This window comes from Panthera uncia, chromosome E1 (genome assembly GCF_023721935.1).
Source record: "Panthera uncia isolate 11264 chromosome E1, Puncia_PCG_1.0, whole genome shotgun sequence".
NCBI lineage: Eukaryota > Metazoa > Chordata > Mammalia > Carnivora > Felidae > Panthera > Panthera uncia.
Window position 1 is genome coordinate 38939444 of NC_064814.1, and position 27818 is coordinate 38967261.

General features: G+C 39.6%; 1 protein-coding gene across 1 annotated transcript in view; it reads left to right on the plus strand.

Moving 5' to 3' along the window:
- MYO1D (myosin ID) overlaps positions 1–27818 on the plus strand; it is a 355990-nt gene that overhangs the window by 143305 nt on the left and 184867 nt on the right. The window contains exon 16 of the mRNA XM_049636655.1: positions 9817–10024. Coding sequence (XP_049492612.1) covers positions 9817–10024 — 208 coding nt within the window. The remainder of the gene's footprint in view (positions 1–9816; positions 10025–27818) is intronic.

Below are 27818 nucleotides of genomic sequence, written 5' to 3' on the forward strand. Positions count from 1 at the left end.
TAATGTCCGACTCTGTTTCTGCATCTATCAAATGAGTATAATAATACTACCTCGTTAAATTAGCCTAAGTAAAAAAGCTAGGTGCCTGGCACATAATGGATGCTCCATTAATGCTGCTTTGTCATTACCAGTATTGGTAATTATCATAACAACAAAATATTAAGCAATTAATTACGAAGACCTTGAAATTAGTCTACCTGGTTTGAATCCTGGCCTTGCTATTTCTTAGCTTTTTGACCTTGGGCAAATCACCTAATCTTTTCAATGCCTCTGTTTCCTCATATATAAAATGGGGGTAATAATAGTAACTACTTTTTAGGGTTTCTGGAGCATTAAATAAGATTATATCTATACCCATATCCATATCCATATCTATATATCTATATCTATAAAGCACTTAGAATAGAACCTGGCATGGGTGCCTGGGTGGCTCAGTCAGTTGAGCGTCCAACTTCAGCTAAGGTCATGATCTCACGGCTCGTGAGTTCGAGCCCCGTGTCAGGCTCTGTACTGACAGCCCAGAGCCTGGAGCCTGCTTTGGATTCTGTGTCTCCCTCTCTCTCTCTGCCCCTAACCCACTCGCATTCTTTCTCTGTCTCTCTCAAAAATAAATAAATGTTAAAAAAAAAAAAATTTTAAATAGAACCTGACATATAGCAGTCATTCACTATATGTAAGATATCATCACTGCTGTTATTTATTGTTAGTCATGATGATGATAGTGGACAACTGGGACTCATAAAGTCCCTTTAAATTCCATCTGTTTATTTATCTAAAAACATTCATTGAACATTTCCTACAGACTACAGATTCCACAAAATGTGAATAAATAGATAAAATATTGGTTGGTCAGAAGAGTCTCTAAGGAGATGATGCTGATAGGAACCAGCCATACAAAGGTCAGAGAAAGGAGCAGGTAGGGCAGAGGGAACAGTGAGAGAAAGGCTCTACTGTAGTGGTAACTGTGGTATGTCATGTAGCAAATGTAGCCGTGTGGTTGGAGGCTGCTCACTGACAGGGAAGTGGTGTAAGATGAAATCAGAGAGGTGGACAGGGGCCAGATCATGTCAAATTCTGTAATCCAGACTAAACAGTTACAATTTTGGCTAAATGTGGTGGGAACCCGTTGGTGGATTTGAAGCCAGGAGCAACACAATCTTACGGTTATCTGAGGAGATACTGTGGCTGCTGTGTGGATAGGAAGCGAGGTGACATTTAGGGATGTCACCGTAGGAGCCCAGGAAAGGGGGCTTGATAGCACCTTGAGCAAGAGATTCTTACAGATCCAAGGGTATGGACAGATTTGAGGTATGTCTTAGGGGAAAGTTGGCAAGGCTTGCTCACGGATTGGCTGGATAAGAGAGGAATAGAGAGGAACAGAGGGTGACAATTAGGTTTTGGCATGAGCATCTGGGTAAGCATAGTGCCATATGCCGACAAAAGACAGGGTAAGAGAGAAGCTTGAGGAGGTCGTGGAACAGTGGCAAAGACAGAATTGAGATCTGTCTGTTGACCATTAGGTTTGAAATGGCTACTAAAAATCTAGGTAGAAACATTAAGTAAGTTACTAAACACACGTATCTGGAGCTCCGGGAGGAAGCACAGGCTGGAGATGAGATGCTGGAGTAGTTAATGTAGACGTCCTATATAAAGTCTTAGAGCTGGATACATGAGAAGGAGCCCATTCAGCCCATTCAGATCCTGTGTGATCTGACAGGAAGGAACCACCGAAGAGAAGAGAAGGAGCACCCAGTGAGATAGATGAGATGCCAGGGGAGGGTTATGTCACAGAAGCCGAAAGAATATGGTATTTCAAAAAGAAAAAGCAGAGTCGCCAGATCAAATGTTGCTGTGCAATCAAGTAAGATAAAGGCAGAAGCTTAAGCATTAGATTTGGCAACATAGGGGTCAAGGGAGAATAGGTTGTGCAGAACCCGATTTAACAGGTTGGGAAGGCGAAGTGAGAGGCCAGGTGCCCGTAGACAACTCAAGTATCCATGCCGTGAATGAGGGCAGGAAGAATGGAAGGAAGCAGGAGCAGGAGTGGGATGTGAGGTCAGGAGACACTAGGAAATGTATGCAGGTGGGGCTGGTGCGGAACAGAGGGAGAACCTGGTGGTGCAGGAGAAAGGGAGGTCATTGTCATCACCATGATATCCCTGAGAAGGCAAGGCTCAGAATCCCAAGCACAGGTGGAAGGTTTGTCAGCTCTAGGTCAGAGCGGGGACACTTCCCCCATAGCAACAGGACAAAAGACAGAGAATACGAATACGGATGCAGAAAGGCCCAAAAGCTGGCTGATGAACATGTTCCTATCTGACTGCTTCTGTGTCCTTAATCAAGTATGAGGCGAGACCAGGAGTGGAGAGTGAGGACAAGGAGGGGTGGTGTAGGAGGTTTGAGGGGAAGTAGGAAATCTCATTTTGGAGAGTGGGAAAGCACAGGTTCATACGGAAGGATTGCCACCAGGAAGATCTGAGCGTCCGTGTGAGATCTGAGGTTATAAATGGACAGTGAGGCGACCAGCGTTACTGTTTTTCTCCACCAGTGTTCAGCTGCTTTTGCACAGAAGTGAAAGAGATTGCGCTAAATGGAGACCCCCTAGAATGAGTAAAGCACAGTAGCCTGGAAAATTCGAATTTGGTTTGACATCGATCAAAAGGTCATGTTCAAAACTGACCATCTTCCTTATTAAAATCATACTGTTCTTTAGACTTGGTGTTTCATTTGCTTATTGAGGCTATAAAGTTGGAATGTTTTCATGAATAGGGATGTGTTCATTCTGAGTCTTGATTTCAAACAGTGTAGAATTATGTTAGAGAGATTGCTTGTCTGCTGTTATTATTCTTAGAATTCTAGCAACTGCTCAGTCAGAATTTGTTATTTTGTTACCACCCATAAAAAAATCAGAAATTAAAACAAGCAGGGTGGGGGCTGGGTAACTATAGGATGGGGCTGAACCGAAAATGTGTGATCATGAGACACATGATTCGACTCCATGAGCCATGGAGAGTAGCTGAGGTAAGAGAACAGTAAGCAAGCAAGCTTGACTTGGAGGAGACAAGGAATTTTGTAAGTGCATACATATGTTCTACATTCAACTCAGGAGGGTTTGGTGTGTTTGTTTCTTGGCATGAGACACATGCCATAAGGATGGGAATATGTTTTCTAAAACATACGTAAAAATACAATAGGAAAGATCAGAAAGAACCTGTGAATTTCAAATAATGGCGGTCTTAGCAATGTAAGCTTAAATCCACTTCTACCCCAAGAACATCTGATGTTCCCAAAAAATGTAAATTTTGTGTCTTTAAAACCAAGAAAATGCACAACCACGCTATGGAATCAAGAAGGCGGTGGGGGGGGGGGGTCTCAGTGAACTTGGAAATAGGACTCCCTCCTAAATCTGATGTGAAACAGATGTGAAGACTCACATATAACCAAGGTTGCAGTTTTAACCAAAGACTGCCTTTGCCATTCAGGAAGCCATCCCGTCTGCTGTGCTGGAGTTTGCCACAGTGGCCAGGACAAGGGAGACATCGTAGGCACAATGGCCAACACCCAGGAAGCAACAGTAGCCACTTGACTAGAGGCCAACCAAGGCCAAGATGTACACAGAAGGACTCTATGGAAGTAGACGAGATCACAGCCAAATGTCTGAGAGAGACCAGACAATGAAAAAGAGACAGTAATCTCAATAGATGCAGAACCTCACCCCTGAGGAATCAGACCAAGGAGTAAATGGCATTGGAATAAGCCTGTTTAATATTTTCAGAGAGATGAAGGAGAGAAATTATGGTCCTATAATAGGAATATGAAGTTAGAAACAAGAACAGGTAAATATTGAAAAGAATCATTAGAGGGGCACCTGGGTGGCTCAGTTGGTTAAGCGTCTGACTCTTGGTTTCAGCTCAGGTCATGATCTTGCAGTTTGTGAGTTCGAGCCCCACATCGGGCTCTGAGCTGATAGTGTGGAGTCTGCTTGGGATTCTCTCTCTCCCTCTCTCTCTCTGCCCCTCCCCTGCTTGCTCTCTCTGTCTCTCTCAAAATAAATAATTTTTTTAAAAAGAATCATTAGAGATTAAACACATTCAGAATAAACACAACTGAAGAGAGAATTACCCATCAGTAGGAGAATGAGTCAGCAACTTGTCGGATAATTGTACAGTGGCTACTAACCAGCGTTAGAGGGAATGAATAACACATTATGTTGAGAAAAAAGATAAGTCACAAAAGAATACATACTTTATGCTGCCACTTATATGAAGTTCAAGAACAGATAGAAACCAGGACAGGAGTGAGTTCTGGAGTGGGGAAATTGATGGAGAAGGAGAGCCAGGAGCTCTCTGAGATTGAGGAGATATTCTGCATCTTAACGGATGTCAGTTTTAAGGGTGTATACATTGTTCAAAACTTGATGAGTTGTATACCTAAATGTGTGCATTTTACTGCATGCAAATTTTACCACAATTAAAAAAAATTAAACTTCTTTTAAAAAGCAAATTAGTGAGCTGGAAGATCAAGTTTGAAGACTTCTTCCAGATCTCACGACAGAGAAAACGAGATGGGAGATGCTAAAGAAAGCTCAGACAGTACATAAGCTTCATCCAGGAGTGCCAACACCTGTTCAGCAGGAGCGAGAGGAGCGGAGAGAAGAGGGGGGACGCACTGTATGAACAAACGGTGGCCAGGAATTTTCCTGACCCAAAAAAAAGACAGAAATCTTCAGACTGAAAGAATACCTTCAGTGTAAAGCATGTGAATTTAAAAAAAAATGAAACCTAAGTACATTATGTTCACTTTTAGAATGTTAAGAGATAAAGAGAGATACTTAGAGCTCCTAAAAAAAAAAAAAAAAAAAAAGAGAGAGACAAAAAATACTACCAGGGAATGAGAATCATATGGATATCAGACTTCTCATTAGCAACATTTGATGCAAATAGACAAAGCGGCAATATCTTGACAGTGAGGGGAAGTGAACTTTATACTTAGAATTTTATTCCGTGCCAAATTATCATTTAAGAGTCTGAGTACAATAAAAATATTTTCTGACATATATAGGTTCAAAGAGTTTAGTATTCATAGATCCTCTCTAAAAAGTCTTCTAGAGCAAAAGGAAAAATAAATGCAGAAGAGAAAAATGGAATGCAAAAAGTAATATTGAACAAATCAGTAAAACTTTTGTTGCATCTAAACACATATCAACTGTAAGCGCGGTGGGGGGGGAGTCTTTGGTAATAATCTGGAACAAAAATTAAAATTGGGATGAGAAATATAAAGAAGTAAAGACTTTTGTGCTGTTTATGGGAAGGATATAGATGATAATTAACTAGACAGGAAAAAATAAGCATATATTTTCATATAAATATATAACTTTTAGATCTTAAAAATATTAAGATAATGATAATAGTGGCTAACATTGTGAAGTGCTCACTGTATATACTAGGCACTGTTTTTCTTTTTTTTTTTCCAAAAGTTTATTTATTTTGAGAGAGAGAGTGCAGGAGTACCTACATGCATGTGAGTGGGGGAGGGGCAGAGAGAGAACTAGGCACTGTTTTGAGAGCTCTGCATGTAGTTAAGTCACTGGAGGTGACAACCAGGTAAGGAGAAGATGGTACCCCCCATTTTATGCAGATGAGGAAACTGAGGCACAGGAAGGTTAAGAAATTGCCCCAGGTCACAGAGCCAGGATGTGGTGGAGCCATATTTGAACTTGAGCAGTTGACTTCTGAGCCCACCATCTTTAACAGTGCATTGCCTCACAGTTGAATGGATGGCTCTCAAATCAAAGGAGAAAATAAAATGAAATGAGGAAAACTCAAGTCTATCCAAGAGAAAATGGTAAAAAGCAAACAGAAAGCACAACTAATAGAAAATATGAAAGAAGTTGGGAAACCTGAAACATACTAATAATCATAATAAATATATTAAACTTAACGTTTAAAAGACAGAATTGTGGAAAGACAAGTCTACGTAATTGATGATTATGTGAGTTGAGATTAGGTCCTCTCTAGAATCATCTAGAAAGGGTGTCGTATGAGACGGTGGGGTATGCATCTGGGAAAAATAGTCCCTTTCTACTCTGCAGACTGTGTTTATCACCCACTTTACATAAAATGAATTTGTTCAAGTTGAGAAATTGCCATTTTATTTTATTGTCATACTGACTGAACGAATTAACAGTATGACATGGGGTGGGATAGATGGTGTGTAGGAAGGACATTGGACTAATGTTTCCAATGATGTAAGGAGAAAAAAATAATATTTCCACTCTGAATTTTTACAGATTTTTTGAAGCTGGAATTGAACCTAAATTTTTACTTGTCACTTTTCCTTGTTTTTATTTCTTTCTTTGAAAAAAGAGAAGGAGTTTAAATGTTCTGATAACCTGCTAAAGTCTTTCAGGGAGATAATACTAGTTGTCAGGAAGCACAGGAGTTCAGCTTTTTAATCCACAAGTTCAGGATGCTGGTTTCCTGGAGAACTGGGGTCCATGCCATTTTATCAACTGGGAAGAAAGGAAGAACACCTTAGCTGAGCGCTATGGCAGAGAAGTTGCTTCCAGTTTCTACAGTGTGCCTAAAACTTCAAACACACCATCACTACCTGTATTATAGCCCAGATGTTGACTCTTATTCCAGTTTTATAATGAATTTGGGATGCTTCTGATTTTGTTTCCTTTCTTCATATGGTGTATTACCTCTGTCTTCATAGTTGAATGCTTGTATTTGGTTTCTGTTTCTCTCCCTATGGGGCAGGTGAATAGGCTTTTAAGTGTATAGAGAGGAATAATGGGGATTGATGGTCGATGAAAGATCAAGAAAAGACTCAAGGATTAGAAGGAGCCAGCCTTTCAAGGAGTGGATTAACAAGCATTGGAGGCAATGGGAACAGCATATGCAAAGGCTTTGAAGCCAGAAAGAGGCAACCACATTATAGGTCCCTAAAGAAGTCCAGGGTGATCGGAGTATTGTGCTAAAAGAGGAGAGCAGTAAAAGATAAAAATGATGTACGGCTTTTTAGAAAACCACTGAGGCAGCTGAGCATACAGAATGGATTGGGGAAGAAATGGAAAACAATTCAGGAGTCTATAGTAGTAAATTTGATGGTGGCTTGAATTAGGATTGTGGCCGTAAAGATGAGAATAATTGAATTTTAAATATATTTTGGAGGTAGACCCAAAAGAATTTGATGATGAATTAGAAGGACAGATAGAGAAGAGAAGGGATCAAATTACAATTCACAGGATTTTGGGTTTAGTAACTGAGGGCATTGAGGTGGGAAAGAGTGAAAGAGAAATATAAAATGCCCTCAAGATTTATGTAGGCGTTGGATGTATGCATCTGAAGCTCAGAATTGAGAGCTTGGCATGGATAATAAATTCATGAATTGAAAACTAAAGTGGATAGAGGGGCATCTGGGTGGCTCAGTCAGTTAAGCATCTGACTCGTGATTTCAGCTCAGGTCATAATTTCATGTTTTGTGAGTTTGAGCCCTGAGTAGAGCCCTGTGCTGGCAGTGCAGGGCCTGCTTGGGATTCTCTCTCACTTTGCCCTTCTCCTGCTTGCTTTCTCTCTCTCTCTCTCTCTCTCTTTCTCTCTCTCTCTCTCTCTCTCTCTCTCTCTCTCTCTCTCTCACACACACACACACACACACACACACACACACACACACACACAATAAATAAAGTGGATGGAATAGATGAGGTCATGTGGGGAGGTTTATGTAGAACAGGACCTATTACGAGCCCTGGGCTGCACCAACATTTTGGGGTCCAGTAATGGAGGAGAAGTAGCCAGAAAATGAGACTGAGAAGAAATATCCAGAGAGACAGAAGGAAACCAGGAAGAGCATGGTGTCATCGAATCTAAGAAAAGAGAGATAAATCAAGAAGAAGGGATTAGAAGCCACTTAGATGTCTGTGTTATCTCAACAAGAAATGTGTAAAACCTGGGAAGGCCATTTAAAGACTCCCAAGAAGCACAAGAGTAGACTTGCACAAATGGAAAGATATCCCTTGTTCTTAGATGAGACAGTTCCACATCATAGATAAATTTAATGAATTTAATGTGGGAACCCAGTAAAAATGCCAGCAAGGATTTCTTTGTTTGTTTGTGATTATTTTCCTCTGGAAACTATGCAAATTGGTTCTAAAGGTCATATCGAAAAATAAACATGCAGGAGTAGCTAGAAAGACCCTTTAAAAAGAAAAGGATGAGGAGAGACCATCAGATATTAAAAAATACTTTAAGACATCTGTGATTAAAACCACATGGGACTGGGGCGCCTAGGTTTCAGTTGGTTGAGCTTCCAATTCTGTTTTGGCTCAGATCATGATTTTGTAGTTCATGAGTTTGGGCATCGCCTCAGGCTCTGTGCTGGTGGGTGGTGCAGAGCCTGCTTGGGTTTCTCTCTTCCTCCCTCTCTCTGCCCCTCCCCCACTCACACTGTCTCTCTCAAAAAACAAAACAAAACGGGACTGATGCACAGATGAACAAGGCAGTGAAACAGACCAGAATGTCTGTGATAATAATAATAACTGGAAATAAACTGAAGTACATACAACAATTTAGTATATGATTAAAATGGCATATTAAATCACAGGGAGAAAGATGGGACTTTTTAGTAAATAGTGTTGGAACAGTTGGGTGACCACTTGACAAAAGATTAAAGTTGGATCCATTTCTCACACCGTATACCAAAATAAACCCCAAATGGCTGAAAGATTTAAATGTAGACAATGAAAGCATCCAACTACTAGAAGAACACATAAGTGAATTATTCTGTCGCCTGAGTAGGAAGAGAGCCTTTCTTGCTATGGATTAAAATTCAGATGTAATATATGAAAAAAAAATTACTAAATTTGGCTACATGTAGTAAACAACTTGGCACTGGGGGAAAACAGTGCTGTGGTAGGCAGCCTTCTGAGATGGCCCCAGCCTTCAGAGATCCCCACCTCTCTGTACTCATGCCCTTGGTAATCCCCTCCCGGTGGCAGAAGTAATAGAATGTCACTTTTTTCAAAGTTTCTTTATTTTGAGAGAGAGACAGAGAGAGAGCAAAGGAGGGGCAAGGAGAGAGGGAGAGAGAGAATCCCAAGCAGGCTCCGTGATGACAGCGCAGGTCTCGCTCTCACAAAGCGTGAGATCATGACCTGAGCCACAGTCAAGAGCTGGACGCTTAACTGACTGAGCCACCCACATGCCCCTAGAATGTCACTTTTGAAAGCAGGCTGTGACTCTTGCTCAGTTTCATTCCTGAGAAGCTGGTGTGTAGTGAGCCACCTTACGAGGGGCCAACATGGCTGCTTGCACCTAGAAACACAATTTGCTTTTGTGTATTGATCTTATATGCTTGGTTTTCTTTTAGTGATAATAGTGTTTATCTGCAAATCTGCTTGATTTCCTCTGAAGCAAGTCATAATGTTCATTTTGTTCCTTCCCCAATCATATACCAGTTTGTTTATGGTTCTCACTAATGCCATGATTGGGGTATCCCTTGTCTTATTTCTGTTTATGAGAGAATTTGCAAAGGTCACCCATTTATGAATGATATTTGCTGTAAGTTCTTGGTAGGTGAGCCTGTATTAAATTAAGAAAATACTCTTCTGGTTTAGTAAGAGTTGTTATCATGAAGGAGTATTGTATCTATTAAAGTCTTTTTCTACATCTCTTATCAGATTAATGAATAGAATTCATTACCAAGTTGTTTTTCTATGAAATGTCTTGAATTTATTGAATATTTTTGAATAGTTTTTCTGTATCTGTTGAGACCATAAGGTTTTCTCCATTAACATATGCCCTGTTCACACAGATACAAGATGATCTCTGAATTCACCTGGCCCAACCATGACCTCCCTTCAGACAAAGAGGCTGTCAAGAAGCTGGTTGAACATTGTGGTTTTCAGGATGATGTGGCTTATGGGAAAACCAAAATTTTCATTCGAACACCCCGAACACTGTTTACTTTGGAAGAACTCCGTGCCCAGATGCTTGTGAGGATTGTCCTCTTTCTACAAAAGGTAATTTTATGTTTTATATATAAGGATCAGCTCTTGCTTTTATGTTCTCAAAAATTTATTGAATGTTTTCTTTGATTCAAGAAATGTTCGTGATGGTATATTCTTTGTATCAGTGCATATCTTACAATGTTTTCTGTTGTCTTCATACATGGGAAATTTATTTGGCTGCCTGAGCTCAAAATTATTCTATCCTCAAAACTCAAGGCATTTTATCTTCTGATATTTAAAGTTGGAGGGATGTCTGAAGCAGCCAACTTTCTGTCTCTTGTTATTTTCTGAGTTTTTTCCCTCAGCTTAACTGGGTAAAGGGCTTTTTTTTTTTTACCTTGTAATTCAGAAGTTTTGTCAATGTGTTTGACACCCCCTCCTCACCTGTCATTACCCACCACCAGCACTTGACTCAAGAGTGGGGTAGTGACGTAAAGCTCAGTGGATTGTAGTATCTGTCATAATTCTGCGCAGGGCCCCCTTCTCACTTCATTCACTCACTCATGTTTTTCTTCTGGTATGCCATACCTATTTCCATACCTTCCATATGGGCCATTTTAAGATAAAAAGTTATAGATGGGTATTTTTAAAACTTTTGTGCCTCTGCGAGAATTTTCTGTGGGATGCGTACCAGGAGAAAAGCTGCTGGGCCATAGGGTGTACATAGACCTGATTGGTATAAGTAGTGCCCGTTTTCTCCCCGGGAGGACTCCCAGTTTGCATGGCCACCAGCTCCCTGGGGGAGTTACCGAGTGCCCACATCCTGACTCGCACCTTCTAGCCATCTCAATTTTGCAAGACTGATAGGTATAATATCTCATTGTTCTTTTACTTTGTATTTCTCTGGTTACCATTGAACCTGAACATCTCATTAAATGCTTGCTTGCCTTTGGGGTCTTCCAATAAACTGCTGGTTTGTATCCTTTGTCTGTTTTTCTCCTGGAGCTGGCATCATTTTCTTGTTGATTAGTGGGAATTCCTTGAATATTTTGGACATTAATCACTTTTTCACGTTAGACATTTTAAATACATTCTATTCTGTAGGTGTTCTCATGAACTGTATCTGTCGTATGCTTTGTTGAAGAGAATCCTTAATTTTGATGTAATCAATTCTTTGCCTTATGTTTTGTTGAAGAAGGCTCTCCTTGTCTCCAAGTCACAAAGACACTAGCCTCTGTTTTCTCCACTGAACTGTATACTTGGATCTTCCACATTTAGATCTTGAATTCATTTAGAACCTGTCTATATATTTGGTTTTACGTAGGTATCCAGTTTCATTTTCTTCAGTATAGTGAACCGTTTTCTCAGTACCATCTACTAAACAGTGTGACCTTTTCCCATTGATTTGTGGGGCAACTCTTAACAACTGTCATTGTATATATTCCATCTCTGAACGTTGTATTTATACAGTTGCCCATTTTTACATTGATGCCACATGGTTTTTATTGCAGTATGTCTTAGTGGATAGTAGAATAAGTTGTCTTCTCTAGTCTTCTTTATGAAGGTGGATTAACCTGTACATAGACCTTGATTTTGCAAAATAAAACAAATTAATATGTGTTTATGGGGATTCATTAAATTCAACAATAATTTTTATTAGGATTGCATTGAATTTATAGATTAATTTGAAAGAATTAACATTTTGATAGTATTAAATCATCTTAAGAGTACAAAATGGGCTTCTTTAAATCATTTCTTTGACCTTTAGATTTAGGGAGAGGCCTTATGAATTCATGGTTAATTCCTAGATTGTTTTTGTTACTTCTGTGAATTTTTTACATGCCAGTGTTGGTACAGAGAAATAATATGGGCTTATGTTGGTTTATCTGTATCCAGATACAGGTTCTGTTGTTGATTCTGTTAGTTTTTCTGGGGAATTGATTATATCATGTACAAATAATGAAGGTTTTCTCTTCCTTCCCAATTGCCAACAGGTTTCTAAGTTTAGGTCTCTTTCATGTATTTTGCCTAGAACTCAGAAAATCTGTTGGAATAGCACACTAAATTCTATTTCATCCTGAAACAGTTTTTCTATTAACTGTTGTTTTGTTTTGTTTCTTGTATTGCTTTTACTCAGATCTGTGTTATGCAGTTGGTGTCTGTTTTCTGTCTGCCATGGTAAATTATTTGCCTACATCTTGTTCCTCTGTATATTTAAATCCTTTATGTTGATCTTCAGTGATCTTCAGTACTTACCAGTGATGTTTTTTGTTGTCGTTCTTTTTGCAGATCTGATACTTTGTTTTTCTCCTTTATACCTATTCAAGAGATTGACTCGTGCTCAGGGTTTGGCCCTGAAGGACAGTGACCGTCTCTCTCCATTTGTTTGGGACAGTCCTGGTTCGTGCCTGTTGTCTCTCATAACTGTTAGTTTTGCTCTCTAAAGTGTCACGGTATAGAACATACATTATTTAGTTGCCCTACCCTGAACTCACTTTCTGTCCACCTGATGACTGATAGAGTCCTGTTCTTAAGTCTCCACTGGCAGGTTGTTCACCTCCTCAGTTGACAGTGTCCCACAGACTTTAGTCTGCTGCAGTTCTGCTAATCAAAGATGGCGCCCCCAGCCCCACGAGCCAGCTCTTGTACAGTATGTATTCTCACCTACTATGACTCTTTCTTTGTCCTCTCTACAGTACCTCTGCTTTGTTTCTGATGAGAAATTACAGGGGCGCCTGGGTGGCACAGTCGGTTAAGCGTCCGACTTCAGCCAGGTCACGATCTCGCGGTCCGTGAGTTCGAGCCCCGTGTCAGGCTCTGGGCTGATGGCTCGGAGCCTGGAGCCTGTTTCCGATTCTGTGTCTCCCTCTCTCTCTGACCCTCCCCCGTTCATGCTCTGTCTCTCTCTGTCCCAAAAATAAATAAAAAACGTTGAAAAAAAAATTTTTTTTAAATAAAAAAAAAAAAAAGAAATTACAATTTCTACTTAGAAAGGGGAGATTCTAAAAGGAAAGGATGGCTACTTCAGAAGCCATCACCCGTGCCATGGAGGAAAAGCTGTCCTGTCTTCTCTGTGATATAGATCTTGCATTTCTTAAGCATAAAGCAGTGAAGCAGGAAATAAGGATCTTCCTCTGAATTCTCAGGCAGGCCATTCTAGGGTAGGATATAGGTGATCTACTGATTGTGTTCTTTTTTTTTTTTTTTAATTTTTTTTTTAACATTTTATTTATTTTTGAGACAGAGAGACAGAGCATGAACGAGGGAGGGGCAGAGAGAGAGGGAGACACAGAATGGGAAGCAGGCCCCAGGCTCTGAGCCATCAGGCCAGAGCCCGACGCGGGGCTCGAACTCACGGACCGCGAGATCGTGACCCAAGTTGAAGGCCGCTTAACCAACTGAGCCATCCAGGCGCCCCCTGATTGTGTTCTTTAAACCAACTCCACAAGCCATAAAATTATTGGAAATTTCTCTCAGCTTCTGGGAATAGGTCATTAACCACCTAACTTTTTATGTGATATGTGTTTTTATTTTTTCTGTAACCTTATAGAAATGAAACAGGAAGTGAAGAGAGGCAGCATTAGGAAATGCTATTTTAAACCAGAATCATCTAACAATTGACTTTTATTTCCTTTTTAAATAAAAAATAGCTTTATATATTTTTCTGATTATATGATTAAAGTGTACTTATTGAAAAAACAAATTCAAAGCATATAGAAAAACATAAGAGAAATCATGGAAAATAACCTAAAATCCCACCATCCAGAGGTAACAAACCATTAACATTGTGGTGCCCATCCTTGCTAATATCTTTCTGTGCATATATTCAAGCATATATGCTATAAAATAAATGAGGTCGTGGTTCACATGGTGACTTTTTAATAATATTTTGTTACTCTCTTTCCCCACATTTACCATCTCTGCCTGCCCACTTCTCACCACCTGTGTCACAGGGTCCCCAAGACCACTTCCATTTTTCATGATTCACTAAAAGGACTAACAGGATATAGTTGTGCTCATGAGGAAAACTTACTACAGCAAAAAGATGCAAAGCAAAGTCGGCAAAGGGAAAAGGCAAATGGGGCAAAATCCCGAGAAAATTAGGAGCAAGCTTCCAAGAGTTCTTTCCCTATGGAGTTGCACGGGACATGCTTAATTCCTCCAGAGATGGATTGTGACAGCATGTGCAAAGTGTTGTCTACCAGGGAAGCTCAATGGAGAGTCGGTGCTCAAAATTTTTACTGGGGATTCATTATGTAGGCACCCTCTGCCTAACATGTACCCAAGTCCCAGACACCCAGAAGAAAATCAGGCATTTAGCATAAACCTCATTCTTTGCACAACCAGTGTAACCACATTGAGCCACTCTTACCATTTAGGGAAAGTTTTATATCAGCATGTAAAATTGTTTTCCAGTCAAGTTCCCAGACACAACACTAACCAAGGGCCAACCTTGGAAGCAGACCTTTCTAGGGGTGGCTGGGTGGCTCAGTCGGTTGGGCGTCCAACTTCGACTCAGGTCATGGTCTCACAGTTTGTGGGTTTGGGCCCCGCGTGGGGCTCTGTGCTGACAGCTCAGAGCCTGGAGCCTGCTTCGGATTCTGTGTCTCTTTCTCTCTCTGCCCCTCCCCCACTTGTGCTCTGTCTCTCAAAAATAAATAAATGGGGAAAAAAATTAAAAAAAAAAAAAGGAAGCAGGCCTTTCTAAGGGTACAGTCTCAGGCCTGCTGTGTTAACTCTTTTCTGGACACCCCCAAATCTTCCATACTTTTAGTAGACTTCCTTATACATATAGGAATACTTCATCCTATGCACCAATACTTCAATGCTAATGCCATCATTTTTTTTTTAACTATTTATTTTTTAATTTACATCCAAGTTAGCATATGGTGCAACAATGATTTCAGGAGTAGATTCCTTAATGCCCCTTACCCACTTAGCCCATCCCCCCCCACACAACCCCTCCAGCAACCCTCTGTTCTCTATATTTAGGAATCTGTTATGTTTTTCCCCTTCCCTGTTTTATATTATTTTTGCTTCCCTTATGTTCATCTGTTTTGTATCTTAAAGTCCTCATATGAGTGAAGTCATATGACATTTGTCTTTCTCTGACTAATTTCGCTTAGCATAATACTCATTCTTTTTGATTGCTACAAGTAATACTCCATTGTGTGTGTGTGTGTGTGTGTGTGTGTGTGTGTGTGTGTGTGTGTATACCACATCTTCTTTATCCAGTCATCCATCGACGGACATTTGGGCTCTTTCCATACTTCGGCTGTTGTTGATAGTGCTGCTATAAACATGGGGGTGCATGTGTCCCTTCAAAACAGCACACCTGTATCCCTTGGTTAAATACCTAGTAGTGCAATTGCTGGGTCATAGGGTAGTTCTATTTTTAGTTTTTTGAGGAACCTCCATACTGTTTTCCAGAGTGGCTGCACCAGCTTGCATTCCCAGCTAATGCCTTCATTCTGTGCACTGGATTCCCATGAGCAAGATTGTTGGTTGAAGGGTATATATTATATTTGTAATCATCATCCATATAAACAGTTCACATTTTGTAGCCCACAATGTAAGTGAACTTCTTTTCCCTAATTTTTTTTTAAGTTTATTTATTTATTTTTGAGAGAGAAAGAACATGCACAAGCAGGGGAGCGACAGAGAGAGGGAGACAGAGAATCTGAAGCAGGCTCCAGGCTCCGAGCTCCGAGCTGAGCTGTCAGGAGCAGAGCAGGATGTGGGGCTCAAATTCACAAACCTCGAGATCATAACCTGAGCCAAAGTCAGACACTCAACGGGCTGAGCCACCCAGGCTTCCCTCCCTAATTTTTTTTTAACCACAGTGACTTTTACCAGGCTTTTGAATTTTTCCCATTCTTATCAATAAGAAATGATATCTCGTTGCTACTTTAATTTTGTATTCTCATGACAAGGTGTATTTGTTGGTCTTTTGGGATTGCCTTTTCTGTTACTTGCTTATTCACATCCTTGGCCCAGTTTTCTGTTGGGTTCTTTGTCTTCTTATGAATTTGTGGGAGCGATTATCTTTATTATTGCAGGTGTTTTTCCTAGGCTATCATTTGTCATTGACTCCACTTATGGTATACTCTTTGACATGAAATTTTTCACTTAATAGGTCTTATCTTTTTTTTTTCTTTATATCTTTGAGTTTCTTCAAAAAAAGTTATGGTTCTGGGATTTAGTTTTTATACATGGTATTATCTAAGGGTCCAGCTCTGTTTTGTTCCAAATTAAAAACCAGCTGTTCTAATCCAGTTTATTTAAAAATTCCTCTTTTTCCCACTATATTGAAATTTTGCTTTTGTCTAATAATAAATTCCCATATATACTTGAGTCTGTTTTCAGAATCACTATTTTATTCCATTGACAATTCCTATGCCAGTGTCATACTGTGTTACAGGTTTTAACTTGTGAGAACTAGCTTTCAGTGTATTGTCATACTGTTTCTGTACCTTAATAGAAATGTAATGGCAAGTTGTAAGAGGCAAAATCAATGATGTTGACCAAAACCAGAACCTCCAAAATTGTTCTTTTTTTAAAAAAAATTTTATTTAACTAATCACTACACCCAACGTGGGGCTTGAACTCAACGACCCCAAGATTAAGGGTCTCACACTCCTCTGAGTGAACCAGCCAGGCGCTCCCAAAATAGTTGTTCTTAAAGAAATAAACTGCATAACCACAGAGACTGCAGAAGAGATACAAATTGCATTGCTTTCTGATTTGTAAAAAATGTATAGTTCTACACTGTCACTATCTAAACCACTAAGCATTCAGTATCAAGAATTACAGATGGTCTGTTTAGTGCGTCTTGTTTTCCATCATATACTTAGTCATATGCTTGACATTTTAGGAGATCTGTGAAATTGCTCCAGATATCTTGGATTTTTTTTAAGAAATGACCATCTTAAGAAAGACATCTAGAGTTCCAAGACTTTTATTGTTTTATAGTACATAAGTAGTAGCAGTACAAGTTCATGTAGGAAGATGAAAAACATAGAAATAATTTTATATTTTTAAAATATAATTTTATATTAAATATAAATTAAATCATGCCATATTCTTGTGTAAACTTTTTTGTTCTGTCTTTATGTGTGTAAATTTTTATTTGCATATTCATAATAGCTGCCTTAGCCCTTAATAGGATTTACTAGAACTTCCTCAATCAATGTGCTATCACTAGATGTTTAGGTTTCTCCAGTTTTTCACTCTCTAGGTCCCGCTTCAGTGCACAGGTCTGCAGTGTCTGACCCAGAATTCAATACATGTTAGCTATTGTTATTACTACTCGTACTGCTATTCCTGCTGCTAGTAAGTACTAGTAATCATCCTTGATTATTTTCTCAGAATAAATTCTCAGGCACAAAATTTTCTGTTTAAAAGATATGCACTTTTAAGATTTTCTGTCCCCTTTGTCAGATGGCTTCCAGAAAGATTGGACCAGTTTATGCTCCCACCAGCTAATGCATGAAAGAGCTTGACTCACTGAAGCACTGGATATTTTTAGTCTTATAAACACCCTTTCTGAATGACATGAAACCTGAATGTCTTGTGACTGCTGAAAAAAGCTTTTTATGCAAAACCCCAGTTGTGTATACCTCTCTGCATCACCATAAGAAACGAATCAGAATGGCCAGTGAGGTTTTTTTAAAGGTCATACTTCGGTTTCTTTCACAGTACACAATTGTTTCACTTACCCACCTACCCTCTACATTTGAGGGTGTGTGTGTGTGTGTGTTCCTTACATCACATTTGAATGAGAGACCAAATAAGATGGTGTTTCCAGGCAGCACTGAAGACACTATTTAAAGATTTCAGAATTACAGCTTTAAGCAAGGAGGTGCTGAGAGATCAGCAGTCAGCTCAGCAGCGAGCACACGGGGCTGAGCTGACGTGTGTAATGAGCACGTGTGTTGTGAGGCCTGTCTGTCCCAGCTGATCTTGTTGTTTCAGCTTTTTTCCATCTTCAGGTTGGATTTTTCTGGTTTGGACTTTCTTACTATTTCTCTTCTATATGCTGTATTCATTAATTCTCAGAAAATAAGATGCTTATTTATTGCATAAATTGGGAAATCCTGAAAGAAGACAGTAGTTCCTAATGAAATTCTTAAATGAAAATTTCATACCAAATGCATTACAAAGAGTCATGATTCTCTAATATTCTGTACCCATTTAGTTTAAAATACGTTGCTGTCTTAGAAGAGAAGTAGAGTATGGCTTCCCTCAAGAAACTCTCCCTTCTTGTTTTTGGTGCATGTGTAGTTTTAAATTTATATTCTCATTTTAGGGAATCATAGGGCAAGATCAAAATTGTCACATAAGGTGATATGAAAGACGGATTCTCAAAGGGAGATGGAAAAGGATTAGAGAAATTTATCTGTTGTGTGGCCATTAACAAATTTGGAATCGGTTGATGGATTTGAAGAGTGGCTTTCTCGATCCATCAAGATAGTGCCTTTGTGAATTCTGTCTTCATTTGAGGGAATGAGCCCTTTCTTAAAGGGCATCTAAATTGATTGTAGACAGTGGTCTTAATGGTCACTGAGACCATTTCAGCTCGCACAGCTTTGATCCTAGCTCTAGGAATGGAATTATCCTTTCCAGTGTGCCGTGGTGTAGTTATGAGCTCAAGGCCCTTACGTCACATACTGAAGGCTACTAACCATAGGCATTCTTTCTTAAAGGAATATCTTAAGGCTTTAATCATTTTCCTCCAAGCAATTGTGGGTACCCTGGGATTATAGCTCATGAATTCCACAGCTGCCAGCTCCTGACCTGCTTCACGCTACATGCCATGGGTTTCCCAGTGTTTATTGTTTCCTAAATGTGGCTCGAACCTTGTAGCACTCATGGCACTAGGAATTGTCAGGGACACAGTCAAGTTTGAGTCTAAAGTCAATTGGCAGTCTTCTATTACAATTATGTGAAACTGTAGATGTGTTTTTACAGGAAATAATAGAAGCCTCACGCTCTAAGGATTCAGATCCATTGGCCTCCTGAAGTTCATAGGCTCGTAGAATTTTCTTTTTGCTTGAACGGTAGCTTCCTGATTAGAAGATGGTAGTGGTTTGATTATTAAGTCTTAGAAAAATTGGCACAGTCTCATAAGCAGGTATGGGAAACAAAGGAATGAGTGGGGAAGAAAGGGTGGAAAATATGTAAGTGTGAAAAAGAGGTTTTGATAAAGCTGATGAAGGAGGAAAAGACCTCAAGCTAGTGAGATAAAAATACTCAAAATGTGGGCTAACCTCACATGTGATTGTTGTTTCCAATTTTATGTGGAGTTCAGGATGGAATTGTAGGATAGTGATCTTCAATAAGTCAGCAGTATTTGAACACATTGTATATAATGTTTGATAAAGGACATACAGAAGCATGTAAAGTCCAGAGTCCTTTTGAGATGGCACATGGGAAAATTTCTTCTTGCTTTTATGAGGATTAGCTGTATTTCTGAGCCACTGCCCTCAAACTGGCAGTCACTTTATGGGGAAGGGACCACACTGCTGCAAAACCTCCTTTGTGAAATTTCCTGGAATGGTGATATTGGACATCCTTGAAGTGTTCCTGAATTTATGGGGAATGCTTCTAGTGAGTTTCTTTTCTTTTCTTTTTTAATTTTTTTAAATGTTTATTTTATAGGGGCACCTGGGTGACTCAGTCAGTTAAGCATCCAATTTCGGCTCAGGTCTTGATCTCGCGGTTCATGAGTTTGAGCCCCGCGTCGGGCTCTGTGCTGACAGCTCAGAGCCTGGAGCCTGCTTAAGATTCTGTGTTTCCCTCTCTCTCTCTGCCCCTCCCCTGCTCATGCTCTGTCTCTCTGTCTCTCTCTTTCTCTCTCTCTCTCTCTCTCAAAAATAAACATTAAAATTTTTTAAAAAATAAATATTTATATTTGAGAGAGAGACAGAGACAGAGAAACAGAGCATAAGCAGGGGAGGTGTAGAGAGAGACGGAGACAGAATCTGAAGCAGGCTCCAGACTCTGATCTTTCAGCAGAGAGCCCTACGTGGGGCTCGAACTCACGAACCATGAGATCGTGACCTGAGTCGAAGTCACACGCTTAACTCACTGAACCAACCAGGTGCTCCTTCTAGTGGGTTTCTATTTTTGCATGCCACTGATGGAGGTGGATACATTTGAGCATGTGAAGGAGGTTTCCATCTATTTCTGTTGTGTTAAGAAGAGTACTTTCAAAATCAAGAATAGATGTTAAAAAAAAAAAAAAGAATAGATTTGAAGTAAGTGAAACTACTTCTTCACGAGAACCAAGATGCTCATGTAATTTTTTTTCCTCTTTTGAGCCATCAGTTCTGAGAATTGTACTAATCAATACAGTGTCAATATTATGTTTGCCTCAGCAAGGTAACCTTCTTTTCCCATGTTTTGGAATGATCTAGTAACATTGGAGGTGATCTGTTCAGGTTGAATTTCCTGTGAAGACATCTAAGAAGGGGCATTTTTTAGATCACAACTCTTCAAGAGCTTTCTCTAGTTCTTCATAATCATTGATGTGTTTTTATTTTATGTCTTCTGTGGAATCAGTTTGGGTAATTTATATTTTCCTAGAAAATCATACAGGTTCTCAAATTTAATTGAATAGAATTGAACAGAGAAACCTTTTAGGTTTCTTTTCATCTTCCCTGTGTCTTTAGTCATTCCTCTTAACATTTCTTATTCTTACTCTGTGTATTTGCTTTGTGCCCATTGTCTTTTTTCTTTATCAACTTTAGTTAATGATGCATTTCACTGTTTTTTTTTTTCTCAGTGAACCAGCTCTCTGATTTATTCATTCCACCATTTTCTCATCTTTAATGTATTAATTTTGCCTTTTATCTTCAGCAGTCCCTTCTTTTTGGAACGAAAAGAGCAGGAACAAGCAGGCGATTATCTTTTCTCCAACTTCTGGAGTTTTAGGTGCTTCATGCATTTTTGTCTTTCACATTTACTAATGGATATGGAATTTGTTTCCAGAACTACTTTTGCTGTGTCTGTTGGGCCTGATAGGTTATCATTTATTTTTATGTTTAGACTTCCTCTTTCCCAAAAAGTTGTCTTAAACTTCTTTTTTTCTGTTTGAAAGTATTTGCTGTTTGTTTTTTTGTTTTTGTTTTTGTTTTTGTTTTTGTTTTTGAGCTGAGCTAACTGATACACATGCTCCATTAGTTTCAGGTGTAGCAGACAGTGATTCAACAAGCCTACATGCTGTGCTGTCCTCACAAGTGTGACCACCATTTCTCATCGTACAACGCTATTCCAATATTATTGACTATATTCCTGTGCTGTACCTTTTGTCCCTGTGACTTATTCATTCCATATTTGGAAGCCTGTACCTCCCACTCCTTTTCCCCCATTCTGCCCAGCCCCCCACTCCTCCTCCCCTCTGGCAGCCATCAGATTTATGGGTCTGTTTCTCTTTTTTGTGTGTTTTGCTTTTTAGATTCCACATATAAGTGAAATCACATGATATCTGTCTTTGTCTGTCTGACTTACTTCTTTTAACATAATACCCTCTAGGTCCATCCATGTTGTCACAAACAACAAGATCTCATGCCTTTTATGGCTGAATAATATTCCATTGTGTGTGTATATCTATATCTATATATGTCCATTTTATATATATATATATATATATACCACAAATTCTGTATCCATTCATCTGTCGATGGACATTTGGGTTATTTCCATATCTTAACTATTGTAAATAATGCTGCTGTAAATACAGGGGTGCATATATCTTTCCAAATGTGTTTTCATTTCCTTTGGGTAAATACCTAGTAGTGGAATTACTGGGTCGTATGGTATTTTTATATTTGATTTTTTGAGGACCCTCCATACTGTTTCCTATAGTAGCTGTGCCAGTTTGCGTTCCCACCAGCAGTGCACAAGTGTTTGTTTTTCTCCACATGCTCATCAACATTTGTTATTTCTGTCTTTTTGGTTCTGGCCATTCTGACAGGTATAAGGTGGTATCTCATTGTGGTTTTGGTTTGTATTTCCCTGATGATTAGTGATGCTGAGCATCTTCTCATGTATCTGTTGGCTAGTTAAGAATATTTTAAAAGTCATTTCCAGGGGCACCTGGGTGGCTCAGTCAGTTAAGTGTCCGACTCTTGGTTTTGGTTCAGGTCGTGATCTCATGGTCATGAGATCAAGCCCCATGTTGGGGTACTGAGCACGGAGTCTGCTTGGGATTTTCTCTCTCTGTCTCCCCCTCCCCCCCCTCCCTTGCCCACTTGCTCACTCTTTCTCAAAATTGATAAACATTTGAAAATCATTTCCAGGTGATACCATGTTTTATGGGTATGTTTTATTTCACTTTCTAGTTTGTTAGTAACTTACTTTCACTGCATTATAATCATGGAATGTGAAGTGTACTAACTCTAGTTTCTAGAATTTATTGAATTTGGGGGGCCTAATATACAGCCGCTTTTTGAGTGTAACTTGAAAGAAGGTGTATTTTCTCTTTCTTTTTGGACATTTTTATTAGGAAGCATTGCAAATCCTCACAAAAGTAGAAAGAAGAGCATGAAGAGTCCCCATGTTGCCTTCTCCAAGCTTCAACAATTATCAGTGTTTTGCTGTTTTTATTCTGTTTTGTCTAGAACTCACCTTATGTTTTTATGTGTGTTTGGTTTGGTTTGATGGGTTTTTAAATTTTTTTTTAATGTTTATTTATTTTTGAGAGAGACAGAGACAGAATGTGAGTGGGGAGGGGCAGAGAGAGAGGGAGACACAGAATCCAAAGCAGGCTTCAGGCTCCGAGCTGTCAGCACAGAGCCAACACGAGGCTTGAACTCACAAGCTGTGAGATCATGACCTGAGCCAAAGTCGGACGCTCAACCAACTGAGCCACCCAGGCGCCCCTGGCTTGATGTTTTTAAAAGAAGATTCCCAGATGTATGGCCATTTTGCCCTCACATACTATTATAGTCTCTACAGATAAGGACTTTCGCACACCACTATCATTCCACTTAAAATTCATAATACTTCCTTAACATCACCCAATATGTAGCTTGTGTTTATTGTTCCCAGTTGACTTAGAAATGTCTTCCCACAGATTGTTAGGGATAGGAGCCCTGCTGCTGAGGCACCTTCGAGAATGGAACACATTAGGCTTCAGCATATTAATTATGATTTTCAGTGACATATCATTTCATCCTTAAAAATGGTTTGTTTTAAAGGCAGCTCATGTATCACAAGGACTGCCTGGTTGGTTTGTCCTAATTAACTGTAATACTGTTTGTATGTTCTTGTACTTACTTGCTAAATGTGCATTTTATATTTTCATGCTTGGGTTATATTATAGCCCCAATCACAAAAAGAATCTTGTGAAGGATTAAAAGTAGCTCATTAAAACATAAGCAGAGAGTGAAAATAGCAAATTCTAAAACTGAGAATACAATCATAGCTATTTTTTATGTTTATCTGAGAGAGAGAAAAAATGCATGCGAGAGGGGGAGGGGCAGAGAGATGGAAAGAGAGAATCTCAAGCAGGCTCTGCACTGACAGCACAAAGTCCCACCCAGAGCTTGAACTCACGACCTGTGAGACCATGACCTGAGCCAAAATCAAGAGTCAGATGCTTAACCAACTGAGCCACCCCGGCGCCCCGATCATAGGTATTAATTATAAATAGTCTCAAAGGTTGACACCGACCTGAGTATAATAATTTTGTAAACCAGCCAAAAGAAAAAGTGTGAATAGAATCACTTTCTGAAAAGTGGATTTTATTGGTTTAGTTTTTCATTTGCCCCTATTCCCTATTGTATCATTTATTGTGAAACTTGGTCAAGCAGTGGCATAAAGCCTCGGGGGCTTTCACGTCATTTTCAAACAAGGCTCACTGACTTCTTTGCGAAACCAGTCAAGTATTTTCTTTGTGAGACTAAAAGCAAAATAATTATCTTTGAATGATTACTGATGGAAATTGATTACTTTTGCCCTAAAAAAAAAAAATCTAATGCAGTAACTAATCTTTACTGAGTGATGGGCAATATTTTAGGCACTTTTACGTATATTAACTGGATCTTTATAAGAATCCTGTGAATGAGCGTCTGGTATTACTTTCATTTAGGAGGAAAGAGAACTAAAGCCGCGAGTACCCGAGGGACTCACTGGAGGTCACACAGCTATTGAAGGCCAGCACTGGGACGTGTCCCGTAGGCCAGCCTTCTGCACACACTCTTACCCACTGTTCTCTTTAACCACAGTGGCATGACTCACACTGTTGAAGAAAAGGTCATAAATCCAGCCACAAAGGTGATTGTGGCATCATACGCAGAGGAAGAAGGTGATTTGGCAAAATTCCTTTATCAAAGGACCTTGGTAGACATCGAATGATGTCCGAGTCATTTACTATTAAGTATGTGAACTAAGATACATTTTTACTGCAGTTGGAAGGGAACATTTATGTTGAAAGTATGAACCAGCTTTTGACATATATATATATATATATTTATACAGTAATGAAAAGTAATCAATGACTCTACCTTTTTTACTGAGAATATAGGCTCCAGGAGAAGAGATTTTTATTTGTTTTGGTGAAGGGGACTTTTGAGCCACGAGTAGGTTGGGAAAGGTGTGTTAGGATGACTGTAGACAAAGCATAATCTTAATTACAGGAAGGAGGAGAGGACATTGTGGCCCCCCAATGCCAATCCATTCATTGCTTCATTCATGGGGAATATTTATGGTCCAAAAAAAAGCCACTCTACCTTGCCTAAATGTTGAAAGGAATAAGGAAAAACTGTGCCTTTGACCAAATTGACTGTATGTCTGTTCAGTACACTGCAAGAAGTATGTGGCTAGTTGCCACCTCCTTCCCAACACTGCGAGATGTGGCTGTGTGGGAGAAGGGTGCTCAGATGCATTTTATGTAAGTAATGAGCTGGATTTGTTCATTCATTACTGAATAGGGACATAAAAATGAACAGTATTCCATCCAGAAGAAGCTGACAGCCTAGTGAGGAGGGAGATGTGTTAGAACTCCAACCAGTGAATGGAGTAATTGAGACACTCTTGGGCATATAATCACTACTAGGTGGGCCCAGAGGGGAGACCCTGACCCTCCGGAGGGGAGGACAGAAGGCTTTCTGGAAGAAGAGGTACCAGAAGTTTGAGAACCACTCTGTTAGATTCACATTTTACTTGAAAATGCATTCATAAGGAGGACAGACCTTAATCTGTATTTCATGAACCATTTATACAGGTTGAATTCACTGGAACTGGATCGTTGATATTGCAGTGGGCTAATCATCACTAAGGGATGAACTATGACAAATATAGGGAACAAACTTTTCTGCGAAAATAACAAATGTTGTTTTCCAGAATCAACATAGACTAGTCCTAGTCCTTGGAGTTACTGAAACAGCTCTTTTGATGTTACAGGGAAGTTCTTTGCCCTTCTTAGAAAACAGCCATATGGATAATTAGGACGCAGTCATACACGGCTGTGGTGCAACCTCCAATGACAGAATTAAATTTAGAGTTAGCTTGCATTTTATAACAAGTATAGAAATATTTACTAACCTTTTCTCTTGTTTACCTAACAAGATATAAGGAACTAACTCAGGACTTGTCCTCAGGACTTGGTCAACAAGCTCCCATTCTGTCATGGTTCCTCATTAATAACCACTATTCAAGGCTGGCAGCCTCTGATTTGAGTATATTTTTTTTTGTCATGGTTGTGATACTCTGTTACCACACTGTGCTGTACAAAGTCTTTTGCAACTTGATCTTTTTCACGCAGCTTGTTTCTCAAATTTTTCTGGGTCCATAATTGTAGCTCTAGTTTATTTACTTTTACTTCTTTATGCCATTTCATTATTAAAGAGTCATTTGTTTTCCTAATTATACTCAGTTTTTCAGTTGATCCTTCCAACTCATACTACAGTGAACATTGTACACATTTCCTTTCTACAAGTGCCTGAGTCTCTGTGGGGCAGGTCTTCTCAAATTTTGAGGACCCCAAGAGCCCACCTTAGAAAATTCAAGAGTAGGGGGCACCTGGGTGGCTCAGGCGGTTAAGTGTTGGACTCTTGGTTTCAGCTCAGTTCGTGATCTCACCTTTCATAAGTTCGAGCCCCGCATCGGACTCTGCGCTGACAGTGAGGAGCCTGCTTGAGATTCTCTCTCTCCCTTTCTCTCTGCCTCCCCCACTCACACTCTCTTTCTCTCAAAATAAATAAATAAACTTTAAAAATTTTAGAAAATTCAAGAGTATACCAGCTCACATTCCATTAGCTATCAGAGTGGTGATGTTTATCACATGTGATATAGATGCTGGAAAACTCCACTGTTAGATTCATGAGAGCATGAAAATTACAAAGGTAAATAACCTGCTGGTTTGTGTTATGAAATTAGCTTTTCTTTTGAGACTCCCTTGGAAGGGTCTCAGCAATCTCAAGGTTCTCCAGTCCACATCCTAAGAACTCCTTCTCTAAGGAACAGAACACACACTGTAAATGCCAGGTTTTTAGAGTCTGCACGCTTTTCAAGTTTACCAAGGATTACCCAGTTGCTTTCCAAAATAATTGTCCCCACTTAAATTTATCTTGAAACATATGAGAGTTTTGATTGTTCCCTAACCTTATCAGCAATTTCAGTTGTCAGAATCTTTTCATTTTGACCAATCTGATATTGACACCTAAGTCAGTCCTTCACCCTCCTGCAAGCTCACTCTGCGTAGGGGTATTTATCACCTTCTCCTAGCAGTGGGCACCTCAGACATTCAAGTCGAGATGACTAGCAAGCCGTTGGACATATGAGTCAGGAAGGCAAAAGGAGTATAGCAGATTTCAGATGAGAAGGACTGGTCAGTATCAAGCATAGAAGCACCCAACAAAACGAGGACCGAGAAGTGCCCACTTAATCGGGCTTTTGGGAGACCACTGGTTTCTGAGTCACCATCACGGTAAAGCTGATCAGGATGAAAGCAGAGGGCAGGAGGAGAAGGAACACAGACCAAGTACCGGAATCCTTGAGTGAGAAAGTAGACTGAACGTTTCTTGGTATCTTGTGGTAATGAAAATAGGTATGGGAAAGGATGTATGTTCTTAATGAAGAAACCAGGGAGAATTGTTCATGTGTAAGGCATTTGTAAATGAATACTGAATACGGAAGCCCTACCGCTGTGTGTGTTACTAAGCGGCACTGTCACAGTAACATTACTATGAATAAGTCATTTATTTTACTCTTGCGAAGAAAATTTCTGTTGATTTATAATATTAAGCCAATAACTGATGCCATGTAGTATTTACATACAGGCAAATGCAAAGGCCTCTTAGAACAATAAAAGTGCTTCAGCAGAAATTTAACAGAACAACAGAGCATTCTTTCCCCTTCCTCCCTCCCTCTCTCTTTGCCTCCCTCTCTCCCCACCCCTCCCTCCTTTCCCTCCCCTCCCTCCTTCCCGCCCTCTTTCCATGCCCCCACTTCAGCTTCCCTTTTTTTCTCCTCCCACCTAACTGATGAATAAAAAAGATAAAAGCGTATTTGGAAAATAACGGTGACATGTGAAAAATAATTTGTTTCTTATTTATCTCCTCTCAGATACTGCCAGTAAGAAACCCCTGCCACCCCTTCCCCAGCCTGCTCCCCCATAAGTTGGAAGCAGATGATTTGCTCTCCTGAAAGAGCAGCAAATCCGTTGCCCGGGTGATATCTCATTACTAAGGCAACCAATTTGGTGCATCAGTGTGAATCCCAATTTTAAAATGTAATTATGCCAAGATATGTACATATGCTTGAGATTTGGTTAAAAGGAACCCGTTCCCCTTTGGAAGGAAAACATTTCCTATGTTAGGTGAAAGAAAGGGTGAAATGTTGCTTTTATTCTGTGCTAGCT